The sequence below is a fragment of the Saccopteryx bilineata genome, chromosome 2 (genome assembly GCF_036850765.1).
Source record: "Saccopteryx bilineata isolate mSacBil1 chromosome 2, mSacBil1_pri_phased_curated, whole genome shotgun sequence".
NCBI classification, from domain to species: Eukaryota; Metazoa; Chordata; class Mammalia; order Chiroptera; family Emballonuridae; genus Saccopteryx; species Saccopteryx bilineata.
The window spans coordinates 3,038,681-3,051,912 of NC_089491.1; the positions used below are offsets into that span (position 1 = coordinate 3,038,681).

The following is a 13,232-nucleotide window of genomic DNA, read 5'->3' on the forward strand; positions in this document are numbered from 1 at the left end:
GCTCCTGGGACGGGAGCACGGTGGCTGCGTGGGCAGCGTGGTTTCATACACTGAAACTTTTACCTCAACTTAAAAAAAAAAAAGAAAAGAAAAAGAAAAAAAAAAGAAAAGAAAAAAGAAAACAAAAACAGGAGACTCTTTTGTAAGGTTCAGCAGTTTTCTACGCAAAGTCCAGCCCCCCCCCCCCCGTGTGTTCCCCTCCTCGTCAGCGCCGCCGCACACTCCGAACCATCGTCCCAATTTCGTGTATATATATAATACTTTTATTTATTATCATTGGTCATTTTTTAAAAAAAAAAAAAAAGAAAAAAGAAAAGAAAAACAACTGCAAAAGAATTGTATTTAAACAAACAAAAATGGCAGAGACGCGGGCCTTTCTGACACGTGGTTTGCAGGAGCGCCCACGTAGGTCCTCCAGGTGCTACCCGGGTCCCTGAGCCGGTGTTCGGCCCCGCCGCGGGCGCGCATGCGCATGCACGCGCGCGCGCGGGGCTCTGTTGTCGCTCGTGCTCTGTGTGCGTGTGGAGTTTGGAGACGGCACGGCTGTCCAGACAGCTTCCCACGGCAGCGCGCTCCGTTCGTTGGGTTTGTTAGTTGTTTTGTACGCTCTTCTGGTCTCTTTAGGACTGTTTTCAAAGAAACCAATGTAGGGAAACCCCAGTTATATTATAATATAAGCTTTGTAATCTGAAGAGGAAAAAAAAAATGTATAGTAAATCTAAGTCTTGATTTTTAACTTTCTATTGTAAAAAAAATAATAATAATATACAGAGTTTAACAGAAGGTTATGTTTTGGTTTTATTTTCTTCCAGAGGCTACCATGAACAGCCTTTGAGTGCAGGGATGCCCCCACCCCCTCACTGTCTACCTAGGTTTCTGAGCGTTGTGGCTCCGGCCGAGAGTGCACTGGTTGTTGGCCTTTCCATCCTCCAGACCCTGGGATGGGGTGCCCCCCTTGCCTCCCCGGGCCTCCTGGGGGGGGGGCGCTGCGGCCCCCTCTGCCCATACCGTCTTCCAGCCACAGGCATGGCCTGGCCGGGCTCTCTCTGTCCCGTCTGTGCTGGCAGGGGTTTGGGACGATCCTCTGTCCAGGGGGCTCCCTGCTCAAGCATTTCCCAGTTAGCACAGAAACGGCTGACACAGGGCATTCTCCCGGGCACCCTGGGAGCACGTCACCGAGCTGGGTGCCGGAGGTGGAGCCCTTGGCGCTGACCCGGCCTTGGGTCGGCGGGGAGTTTTTTTCTGCGCTCCTGGAGGGATAGGGGGACTAGTCAGCAGTATCCTAATAAGTGGTGATTAAAAAAAAAAAATCATGACATTGATTCAGATTGCATCAGCCCTTCGGGCAGGGGTACCCTGGATGGATGGATCTCTGGTGAGGGAGTGCGTGGTGGAGTGAGTACCATTTCTCGTACTGCTGCTCATCCTGGCACTTGGTGAGTTTTGAGCCAGTTTGTTAAACTTTTTTTAAGTTTTGTTTATAATGGAAATATAAGTGGATTTTTAAATTTGCCTTTTTTTTTTTTTAAGTTACCCTTGTTTTACGAAGGTGTTTTCTAAACAGGTTTTTAATGGCGTATTTAAACGATGAGTCTGAGGAACCGATCAGTGCGCGGCCTCGCTTGGCAGGCTGGTCTCGCGGGAGACCTCAATGGAGCGTGCCGCTCAGTGCTCGCGGGGTAGCAGGGGGGGGTGCAGAGGGTCGCCCCTGGGAGCCAGTCGCAGGAGAAGCATCTGGTCCTAGAGTTGAGCCCGGTGGGAGCATTTCAGAGCCTGGCCTTGTTGTCCACTGGTTCCATGCGCCACGCGGCGGATTCTCCGAGCTCCTCTGCTCCTCCCGCCCGCGACGGAAGCCCAAAAGCCGGCCGGGCTTCCGCGGCGCCCCGGCGGCTGCTGGCCGCGCTGAGCGGTTGTGGTGTGTTGGTGCTGTAGTTTCTAAGGCTTTCTTCTGTTCACACTTCACAACTGATCTCTCTTCAGCCCGGCCGCGCCTCCTCCTCCCTGGAGCGCACCTGCGGGTGCCGGTCATGTCCATCGCTCTTGTCTCGGGAGGACTGCATGTAGCTGGACAGGCAGTGGCTCAGCGCCCGGGACTGCAGGGCCGTGTGCCTGAGCTTTCCCGAGGGGAGGGAGTGGCGTGGAGTAGGTTGGCCGGGCATGGGGGGGACGGCTCTGGAGAGGGCGGTGACCGAGACCGCGAGGGCCGAGGGGCAGGTGCGGCGTCCTGGGCAGCTTACACACTGTAAGATATGTTTCCTTTTTTGTTTTCGTTCTTGTGGAGTTATTTTTGGTTTGTTTGTTTGGTTGTTTTATTTTATTTTTTTCAGATTCAAGTCCTCTCTAGTTGTTTGGGGAAACGGCACCGCGTCCAGATTTGTCCCATCCTGAGTAGGCCTGCTCCGTAATACGCGTTAACACTTCCAGGAAGTTTTTCTTTTTTATATTTAAGATGTTACTTTTTCTGTATGATGTGCATGCAAGTTTACCGTAACTTTTCTTAATTAAAACTTTTTAGTGCCGTTTCTAGTATATTCCTGTAAATGTCAGTTACCGAGAAATGAGTCCAATGTAAGTAGTTTTAGCTTGTTTATTGCGATGCTGGCCTCAACACAACAGAATAAAAATGGTAGAAAGTACTCTTTGATGTTTCTGGTAATCATGGACCCTTCTCCTGGGGCATTTGTTTTGTTTTCATAATAAAAGCAAAAAAAAGAAAAAGTGCCCTGAATGCCTTTCCTTCCTGCAGAGTGGCTTGCGTGCGCGCGCTCTCTCCCTCCCTCCCTCCCCCCCCTCTCTCTCTCTCTCTCTCTCTCTCTCTCTCTCTCTCTCTCTCTCTCTCTCTCGTGCCTGCCTTGCACCATGCCCCCTGCTCTCTCACAGCTCTCAGTGGGAGCGCACAGAGCACCCGAAGGAGGTCTCCAAAGCTGCTCTGTACCTCCGCCCCTCGGCCTGGGCCTGGAGATGCGGGCGGGGATTTAGGGAGTGTCGTTTTCCGCTTCAGAGGGGAAATCCCGGCTGTCCAGTTCTCTGGAAGGCCTGCCTGTCCCCTTAGGCGCGTGGGTCCCTCGGTCATCCGGTCATCCGGTCCTCTCTGGCTTGTCCTCCTCCCCGGGAAGACCCTCCCCTCCCGCTTCGCCTGCGACTGGGTGGTTTCCAAGGCACCAGGCCTCACACACTCCCCTGCTGGCCCACTGCTTGGCTTCAGTGGAGGATGGGATGAGGGAGGCGTCACAAGAGAGTTCTGACACTTTTTTCCAGAAAGTTGTCATCCTGGGCAAAGGTTCTTGGTTGCCCAGTGCTCATCTTGATGACATCCCACGCCCAGGTTGCTAGTGGGCACCCTGCCCGTGGCCCCTGGGCACGTGTCACCCCTCTGCTCTCTAGCCACCGTCCCGAGGAGGGGGACTGGCTGTGTCCCAGGCTTCCCTCGGGCAGGCAGTGTCTGTGCTCTCTAAGCAGCTTGCTGGTAGCTGTCCTCACGGTCACCTGGGCACCCCGACCTGGGCAGACACCAGCCGTGGCCGCAGCGCATGCTCCCAGGTGCTGCCCCGATGCTCGGGCCACCCCGGCCGCGGGCGGTCCCAGCTTAGTCTGCAGTGTGGGGAGTGCAGGGGGTTGCAGGGGCGGCTCCGGAGTCAGCTTCTTTCCCTTCGGGCTTGAATCGGAGAGCCTGTCTGCTGGGTGGTTCCAGTCAGGGCTCCCGGGCAGGCGTGCCCTGTCCGCAGAGGCCTCACTCTACAAGGGACACCTCTGGGAGGTGATTGGCAGTGACGTCAAGCCTCCCAACCCGAAGCCACTCACCGGCCAAGGATGCCTCAGCAGGGACCAGGTCTTGCCCCGGATATGACGTGTTGGGGGTGCCCTGTGACCCCACGGCGCTACTTCTGGGATGTTGTTTGCTAACAAGCTCGCCCAGCTACAAAAAGAACCGTGTCCAGGTAGGCGTGGGACCTGCTGTGTGCACGGTGACAGCGAGGACACGCACCTGTCTGCCTGTGGGCTCCCAGGAGTGCTGCCGCAAGGCGGGTGGAGCGCAGTGTTGGTGTTGCCTGCGCAGCTGAGCCGGAAGAAATGCCCACAGCCGTGCAGGGAGCAGGCTGCCACCTGTGGGTGTCACCTCGTGATTGCACTTGCCCGTCTCGGGAGGGCTCCCACCCTTGCTGTGCCTTCTGCGTTTCTGCGCCAGGGCTTTTAGCAATCATCAGATGCTACTAGAAATGGAAAGCCGGGTCAACACAGCGTGAACAGACAAAAATACGAGCATGAGGAGAGTCCTAGAGAGTATTTATTTAGAAAATAAAAACCAGCTTTGACATTTGCATAGCCACGCGGATTTTGACTACAGCAGGTGGAAGGTGCTTTCTCAATGTCTCCTAACTGCCCACACGTTAAGCCTCGGCCGCCTGCGTGTGGAGATGACCCGTCCCCGGGCGCTGTGGATGGTGGGAACTGCAGCCTCAGGACAGAGGCTGAGATACTGTGTTGGGAACCTGCTTTGTCCAGCCTGGCGATCAGGGTGGAAATCCCTTCAAGGAAATGGCATGGAACTTAAAAGTAATTTTCGGTTTCTTTAATTTTTTTTTTTTTTGGATGCACTTGCCCGCAGTCCCCAAATATATGGAAGGTAGTGTGGAAAACACCATAGTGCTTCACACCCGATGGTCACTTTGGTGACTCAATTCACGATGCAGGTGCAACTGGGTTCCTGCCGAAATGCACGGCCAATGACCTCAGTGACATCTGTCCTAGCCTGCAGGTGGATTTTCGACCACAATGATGCCCATTCCTGTACTTCTTTCTAGAGCTGGCCCAGCCTTCACCAAGCTGAAGTGAATATTACAGACAACCTACACGGGTTGACACTAAGATAATACTGAATGTCACGTGTAATTGAAAGAAATGAAATAAAAACCTACCAAACTTGGAAAGGTTGTTTGTAAGCAGGGTGCCCTCTTGGTTGATTTATCAGAACCCTAACATAAAAACACACCCAGCAGAGTGCCCGGTCCAGGTCGTGCCCGTAGCACCAGACAGTTCAGAGGTCAGGCTGGCCGCTGGTGCTGACACTGCCCAGGGGTGAGGAGCCACTTCTGGGGTGTGTGTGTCCTAACACCACAGCCCTGTCTTCACACTCACGATTCGTTCTCCCCCGTGAGGCCCCGAAGTCCACGAGATGGCCGCTGGACACCCGGCCCGTTCTCACAGGGGGCGGCGGGAGTCACATAATTGTGCAAAACTTGGACTGGCCCGTGTCCCGGGAGACCTCAAGCTTGTTTTTGTCGTGGACCACGATGGCCTCGTTTCCATACTGCGAGTACCACACGCTTCGGCTCCTGCTCAGGTAGGTCCTGGGCGGCACAGATTCCAACTTCTGCTGTTGCTGCTGCCAGATGAGCAGGGAGGTGTCCCTGTACCGCAGCCGGGCGTAGCCTTCGGACAGGGCTTTCTCTGCCAGTGGGACGCGGCTGCTCATCACTGGCCAGAGTTCCCTCCTGGGTGCCTGAGCCTGCAGCCGCCGCTCTGGGCTGGTCCTCCCGCCCACCTTGTGCTCAATGCTCTGATGAATACGCTTTTCGGCCGCTGGGTCTGAGGGGTCCCTTACTCAACTTAATGGTTTAGACCACGGTTCAGGCCTTTGGTGGGTGGTACCCTCTGGAGGGTGGTGTTGCAGGGACACTTGAGAGGAGCCTCTGAGCATTCTGAAGACACCGCTAAGAACCACCTGGGAAGATGCCTTCCCTGGTGACAGCTGGGTGCACTCTTATTAGGTGTGGAGTTGACTGGGATGAGCTTGTCAGGTGTCTACTGTGACTGTGACACCACGGTTTGGACCACTTAACTTGCAAAGATGACTCCAGCGTCCCCCCGACTGAAAGGACATTGTGCGGCTAGATGGAAGTTGAGGGCAGTGCCCAGGACCGCCCTCGCCTGGTGGGTGGGCTCACAGCAGAGCAGGGTGATGTGGGGTGGGACTTGTGGGTGTGGAGCCAGCCTTGGCTCACTGGCTTTTCTCTGGCTGGTCTGCAGCTCTTCCCCAAGGTGACACTACGAGAAATGAACACGCTGTCAGGTGTGGGGGAGCAAGGGGGCTCTGGTGGCAATGGCAGGTGTCATGGCGCAGGTTCTCAACTCTGGATCAGAGCCTCATACTCAGCTATTTCAGCCCCTCTCCAAAGATCTGGACTGTGAGCCTCATCCTAGATCTTTTATTTATTTATGTGTGTGTGTGTGTGTGCACGCGCGTGGCAGAGACAGAGTCAGAGAGAGGGACAGATAGGGACAGACAGGCAAGAAGGGAGAGAGATGAGAAACATCTATTTTTCGTTGTGGTTCCTTAGTTGATCATTGATTTCTCATATGTGCTTTGACCAGGGGGCTACAGCAGACCGAGTGACCTCTTGAGCCAGCGACCTTGGGCTAAACCTGGTGAACCTTGTTCAAACCCGATGAGCCCGTGCTCAAGCTGGCAACCTCGGGGTCTCGAACCTAGGTCCTCCGTGTCCCAGTCTGATGCTCTATCCACTGTGCCACTGCCTGGTCAGGCCTAGATCTTTTAGTAAGAGTGTGTGTGTGTTGGGGGGGCGGGGGGTATCCAGGCAAACTGCTTATCGGAGGGTTCCTGTCTGTATCAGAGAAACAAGTCCTAAGAACCTGAAAAGGCACAGGTCACCAGGCACTGCTCCCAGACAAGCCCCCGACCTGCGAGGGCATTTACTGAGGCTGCCAGGCTGCGGATGGTTTGGTGACTCAACCAGCCACTGCTGCCTTACTGCTCCAGACATCCGGAGGCCCCTGGACCAGAAAGAAAAGTGATGTCAGGTGAAAACCCAACAGGGAAGCATCACAACATCCCTCCCTACCAAATGCTTTCTCCGCCTTGCAAGTTCACTTTTCCTTCTGTGTGAGCTCTGCCTCCCCCAGCTCCACTCAGTCCGCCTCGCTTCCGGCTGCTGCTGAGTTCTCCCCTTCTCCCCTGTCAGCATCCTGCCTCACCCTTCGCCTGACCCGCACCCCGGACCCCTTCCCTCCCACGGCACATCCCCATCGCTCCCCCGGCATCCTGGGTCACCCCTCGCCCAATGTGCACCCCGGATTCCCCACGGCTCATCCCCATCGTCCCCCCCGACATCCTGGGTCACCCCTCGCCCAACCTACACCCCGGATTCCCCTCGGCTCATCCCCATCGTCCCCCCCGACATCCTGGGTCACCCCTCGCCCAACCTACACCCCGGATTCCCCTCGGCTCATCCCCATCGTCCCCCCCCCCGACATCCTGGGTCACCCCTCGTCCAACCTGCACCCCGGATTCCCCACGGCTCATCCCCATCGTCCCCCCCCGACATCCTGGGTCACCCCTCGCCCAACCTGCACCCCGGATTCCCCACGGCTCATCCCCATCGTCCCCCCCGACATCCTGGGTCACCCTTCGCCCAACCTGCACCCCGGATTCCCCACGGCTCATCCCCATCGTCCCCCCCCGACATCCTGGGTCACCCCTCGCCCAACCTACACCCCGGATTCCCCTCGGCTCATCCCCATCGTCCCCCCCCCGACATCCTGGGTCACCCCTCGCCCAACCTGCACCCCGGATTCCCCACGGCTCATCCCCATCGTCCCCCTCCCGAAATCCTGGGTCACCCCTCGCCCAACCTACACCCCGGATTCCCCACGGCTCATCCCCATCGTCCCTCCCGACATCCTGGGTCACCCCTCGCCCAACCTGCACCCCGGATTCCCCTCGGCTCATCCCCATCGTCCCCCTCCCGACATCCTGGGTCACCCCTCGCCCAACCTGCACCCCGGATTCCCCACGGCTCATCCCCATCGTCCCCCCCAACATCCTGGGTCACCCCTCGCCCAACCTGCACCTCGGGGCCCCCATGACACATCCCCATCGTCCCCCCCAGCATCCTGAGTCACCCCTCGCCCGACCTGCACCTCGGGGCCCCCATAACATATCCCCATCGTCCCCCCCCCCCCCGTCAGCATTCTGCGTCACCCTTCGCCTGACCCGCACCCCGGGGCCCCCATGGCTCATCCTCATTGTCGCCCCCAACATTCTGGGTCCCCTTCCCCCTACCGCCCGCCCGCGCGCGCCGCTGTCACCCGCGCGGTAGGGTCTCGGCGACGCCAGGATCTCGGGGAAGAGCGCCCTAGACCCCCGCCGCACCAGTTGGCCGCAGGGCCGCGTCTCCATGGCAGCGCCGCAGGCATGCCCAGCCGAGCGCCGAGGCCAGGCAGGCCCGCGCGACGAGCCGGAGCCGCCGATCGCCCCTCGGGGCGGGGCCGGAGCGCGCGCCTCGTGGGCGGGGCCTGCAGGAGCCGGAGAGGGGGCGGGGCGGGCGGAGTCGCGGTCCTCCCACGGTACCGTTGGTCCGAGCGTTTTATAGTTAGTGCTTTTGTGCTGCTGCTGCTTGTGTCCTTTCTCAACCGCTGTTGCTTTTGCTGTTAGCATGCTTACTGCTAATAACGGATGCGATTACTTTTTAAATAATTTCGTGCTGCCCCGGGCACGCTTTCGGGAATAGGTCTTGAATTCACCAGTCCTGTCACCAGGTCCCCATGCTGGCCACCTCCAGTCATGCTCCAGTAAGACTCTCGTTTGATTCTGTCCTTTTTCTTTTTTTTTCAATTCCTCTTCAAGACACACATATACACACACATATATTTTTGAATTTATTGATGAGAGAGAAAGCATTAACTTCGTTGTTCCATTTAGTTGTGCACACTTCTCCTGTGTGCCCTGACCGGGGATGGAACCCGTGACCTTGTGTGCAGAAACACCATTCTAGACTCTGAGCCACTGGGCCAGGGCTGACTGAAGTTTTATTTATAGTGTTTCCCCCAGTGATGATTAGGAAAATGACGTAATGGACATCCACAGAGCACTGAGCCCACGACTGTCGAATTCATTGTTTACAAGGACACAGAACATTTATAAAAACTGACTGTGCCAGACCATGCATCAGTTTCAACGCATTTCAAAATGTGAAAGTCGTACATAAATAGGGTCCCAGGGAAAATAGTCTACAAAACAACACTAAAAAGATACCTAGGGCCCGGGCCAGTTGGCTCAGCAGTAGAGCATCAGCCCGGTGTGTGGAAGTCCTGGGTTCGATTCCCGGCCAGGGCACACAGGAGAAGCACCCATCTGCTTCTCCACCCTTCCCTCTCTCCTTCCTCTCTGTCTCTCTCTTCCCCTCCTGCAGCCATGGCTCAATTGGAGCAAAGTTGGCCCGGGCGCTGGGGGTAGCTCCATGGCCTCCACCTCAGGTGCTAGAATGGCTCTGGTTACAACAGAGCAATGCCCCAGATGGGCAGAGCATTGCCCCCTGGTGGGTGAGGGTGCTGCGTGGATCCTAGTCGAGCGCATGTCTGCCTTCTAGCTTCTCACTTAGAAAAAAATACAAAGAAAAGACAAAGAAAAAAAAGATAGCTAGAAGAAAACCCACATATTCGATCATTAAGCCCTGGCGGGACAGCTCAGTTGGTTAGTTGGTTAGAGCATCATCCCCATATGCAAAGTTGCGGGGTTCCATCCCCTGTCAGGATTGAACATATAGGAACAGATTGCCATTTTTGTCTCTCTCTCACTTCCCTTTCCTCTCTAAAAATCAATCAGTAAATTTAAAAAAGAAATATATTCAATAGTTATAAATTTCTCTTGGGTCAAAGAGGAATGCGCAATACACATTTTAAATTAATGATGATAAAAACGCGACATATCAAAATAGTGGGATACAGCCTGACCAGTTGGTGGCGCAGTGGATAGAGCGTCGGACTGGGATGCGGAAGAACCCAGGTTCGAGACCCCGCGGTCACCAACTTGAACGTGGGCTCATCTGGTTTGAGCAAAGCTCACCAGCTTGGACTCAAAGTCGCTGGCTCAAGCAAGGGGTTACTCGGTCTGCTGAAGGCCCGCGGTCAAGGCACATATGAGAAAGCAATCAATGAATAACTAAGGTGTCGCAACAAAAAACTGATGATTGATGCTTCTCATCTCTCTCCGTTCCTGTCTGCCTGTCCCTATCTATCCCTCTGTCTGACTCTCTCTCTGTCCCTGTAAAAAAAAAAAAAAATCATGGGATACAGTTAAAATCATGTTTGGGGTGAAACGTACAGCCTTAATACATATATTAGAAAAGTAGGCAAGTTAAGAATTAAAGAGTTAAGGCCCTGGCTGGTTGGTTCAGTGGTAGAGCGTGGGCCCAGTGAGTGGATATCCTGGGTTCAGGGCACACAGAGAAGTGCCCACCTGCTTCTCCCACTCCCCCTCTCGCTTCTCTCTCTCTCTCTCTCTCTCTTTCTCTCTTCCTCCTGAAGCCATGGCTTGATTAGAGCAAGTTGGCCCTGGATGCTGAGGAAGGCTCCATGGCCTCCACCTCAGGCACTAAAACAGCTCCCATTGCAATGGAGCAAGGGCCCCAGATGGGCAGAGCATCGCCTCCTAGAGGGTATACCGGGTGGGTCTCAGTTGGGGCGCCTGTGGGAGTCTGTCTCTGTCTCCCCTCCTTTCACTGAATAAAAATAAAAAAAGAATTAAAGAGCTAAACATCCATCTCAAGACGCCAGAAATTAAAAACAGTAAAAATTAACCTAAATAAAGTAAATGCAATAAGGATGAAAGAAGAAATTAAGTACACACACACACACACACACACACACACACACACACGATTACCAAAAGTCAACAGAATATATATATTCACTGAAGAGACTAATAAAAGTAGTAAACCTCTGCTCAAGGAAACAGAAAGGACACAAAACTAATATTAAGAACTAAAGAGCGCCTGACCAGGTGGTGGCACAGTGGATAGAGAGTCTGACTGGGATGCGGAAGGACCCAGGTTCGAGACTCTGGGGTTGCCAGCTTGAGTGCGGGCTCATCTGGCTTGAACAAAAAAAAAAAAAAAAAAAGAAAAGCTCACTAGCATGGACCCAAGGTCACTGGCTCGAGCAAGGGGTTACTCAGTCTGCTGAAGGCCCGTGGTCAAGGCACATATGAGAAAGCAATCAATGAACAACTATGGTGTCGCAACGAAAAACTGATGATTGATGCTTCTTATCTCTCTCCGTTCCTGTCTGTCCCTATCTATCCCTCTGACTCTCTCTCTGTCCCTGTAAAAAAAAAAAAAAAAAAAAAAAAAAGAACTAAAGAGCCTGACTGGGCAGTGGCGCAATGGATGGAATGTTGGACTGGGATGTGGAGGACCCAGGTTCGAGACCCCAAGGACGCCAGCTTGAGCGCGGGCTTATCTGGCTTGAGCGCAGGCTCATCTGGTTTGACCAGCTTGAGCCTAAGGTCGCTGGCTCGAGCAAGGGGTCACTTGGTCTTCTGTAGCCCCCCCCCCCAGTCATGGCACATATGAGAAATCAATCAATGAACAACCAAGGAACCGCAACAAAGAATTTATGTTTCTCATCTCTCACCCTTCTGTCTGTCTGTCACTATCTGTCCCTCTCTCTGACTCTTTCTGTCTCTCCCACACACAAAAAAAGAAGAATTAAAGAGCACTTACAACAGAAGCTATACACGTTAAAGAGATAATAAAACAACACTGAACAACTTGATGTCAATAAATTTGTAAATTGTACTAAATGGAAAAATTCCTAGAAAAAGAGTTTGTGAATATGGGCACAAGAAGAAAGAGACAGCTTGAATAATCCTATTAAAGAAATGGAGTCTGTCCATATAAAACCCTCCATAAGGCAACACTGGGTCCTGATGATGACAGTGGAGAAATCCCAGAAGCATTTAAAGAAGTAATAAAATCATTCTTACACAAAGATTTTGCTGCAAACAGTCAATGAGGGAATAATCTCCAACCTGTTTCATGAATTTACCTGACCTTGACACCAAAAACTCACAAGGACATTGCAGGAAAGGGCCATTGTTGGCTAATCTCATCCATAAACATCTGGGTGAAAAGCTTGGACAAAATAGTGGACCTATGTAGCAGATATAAACACACATAAACACACACACACACACACACACACACACACACACAACACCGTGACCAGATTGGGTTTATTCCAGAAGCACTAAGTTGACTTTGTATTTTAAAATCCATTCAATGCATTTTACATTAACATATTAAAGAAGGAAAAAAATCATATAACCATTTCAATATCTGCATTTGATTCAATTTTTCTAAAAAGATTTCATTTGTCGATTTTAGAGAGAGGAGAAAGAGAGAGAGAGAAAGGATGGGGGAGGAACAGGAAGCATCAACTTGCTTCCCGTCTGTGCCTTGACATATAGGGGGGAGAGAGAGAGAGAGAGAGAGAGAGAGAGTTGAGGAAGAAGGGGGAGGAGCAGGAAGCATCTACTCATAGAAGTTGCTTCCCGTGTGCGCCTTGACCGGGCAAACCCAAGGTCTCGAACTGGTGACCTCAGCGTTCCAGGTCGATGCTTTCTTTATCCACTGTGCCACCACAGGTCTGCATTTGGTTCAGTTTTAACTTTTGTGATTAAAAGAAATTCTTAGAAAACTAGGAATAAGAATAGACTTTGTCTGGTAGAAGGTATCTACAAAAAAAAAAATCATACAAGAAAATCATATCCATAGCAAAACATTGAGAGCTTCCGCTTCGAGGTTAGAAAAACGCCAAGGCTGCCCCTGTCACCTTGACCTGTGAAGTTGCACCCAGTATCGTGATGCAACAAACTGAAAAAATATACATGGGCGAGGAGGAGGGAGTGGGACTTTGGAAGAAAAGGGAACAAAACGGATTGACTTTGTGGTTGTGTACAAACCCAAGAGAAACAAAAATTTTTTTTTTTTTTGCATTTTTCTGAAGCCGGAAATGGGGAGAGACAGCCAGACAGACTCCCGCATGCGCCCGACCGGGATCCACCCGGCACGCCCACCAGGGGACGATGCTCTGCCCCTCAGGGGCATCGCTCTGCCGAGACCAGAGCCACTCTAGCGCCTGGGGCAGAGGCCAAGGAGCCATCCCCAGCGCCCGGGCCATCCTTGCTCCAATGGAGCCTCGGCTGCGGGAGGGGAAGAGAGAGACAGAGAGGAAGGAGTGGTGGGGGTGGAGAAGCAAATGGGTGCCTCCCCTATGTGCCCTGGCCGGGAATCGAACCTGGGTCCCCCGCACGCCAAGCCGACGCTCCACCGCTGAGCCAACCGGCCAGGGCCGAGAAACAAAAATTTAAAAGCAGGCCCTGGCCGGTTGGCTCAGCGGTAGAGCGTCGGCCTAGCGTGCGGAGGACCCGGGTT

The 13,232-nt window shown here is 53.4% G+C and overlaps 1 protein-coding gene across 4 annotated transcripts; it reads right to left on the reverse strand.

The window, feature by feature from the left end:
- Positions 1-4,267: 4,267 nt before the first annotated feature.
- Positions 4,268-8,260, reverse strand: BRD3OS (BRD3 opposite strand). 4 transcript variants are annotated; one of them, XM_066255786.1, is made up of 3 exons: positions 8,107-8,244; positions 6,716-6,792; positions 4,268-6,045 (listed from the first exon to the last, which is right to left on the reverse strand). In XM_066255786.1, the coding sequence occupies exon 3, from the start codon at positions 5,471-5,473 to the stop codon at positions 5,219-5,221; it is 255 nt and encodes an 84-aa protein (XP_066111883.1). In that variant the 5' UTR covers positions 5,474-6,045; positions 6,716-6,792; positions 8,107-8,244; the 3' UTR covers positions 4,268-5,218. The 4 variants fall into 4 exon arrangements, 3 of the variants coding, with proteins under 3 accessions (XP_066111883.1, XP_066111882.1, XP_066111881.1); XM_066255785.1 differs by having other exon boundaries at positions 6,700-6,792; XM_066255784.1 differs by having other exon boundaries at positions 6,652-6,792.
- Positions 8,261-13,232: the final 4,972 nt, after the last annotated feature.

Excerpts from the sequence above, each read along its gene's own strand:
- BRD3OS (XM_066255786.1), bottom strand. The coding sequence starts at position 5,473 with ATGAGCAGCCGCGTCCCACTGGCAGAGAAAGCCCTGTCCGAAGGCTAC.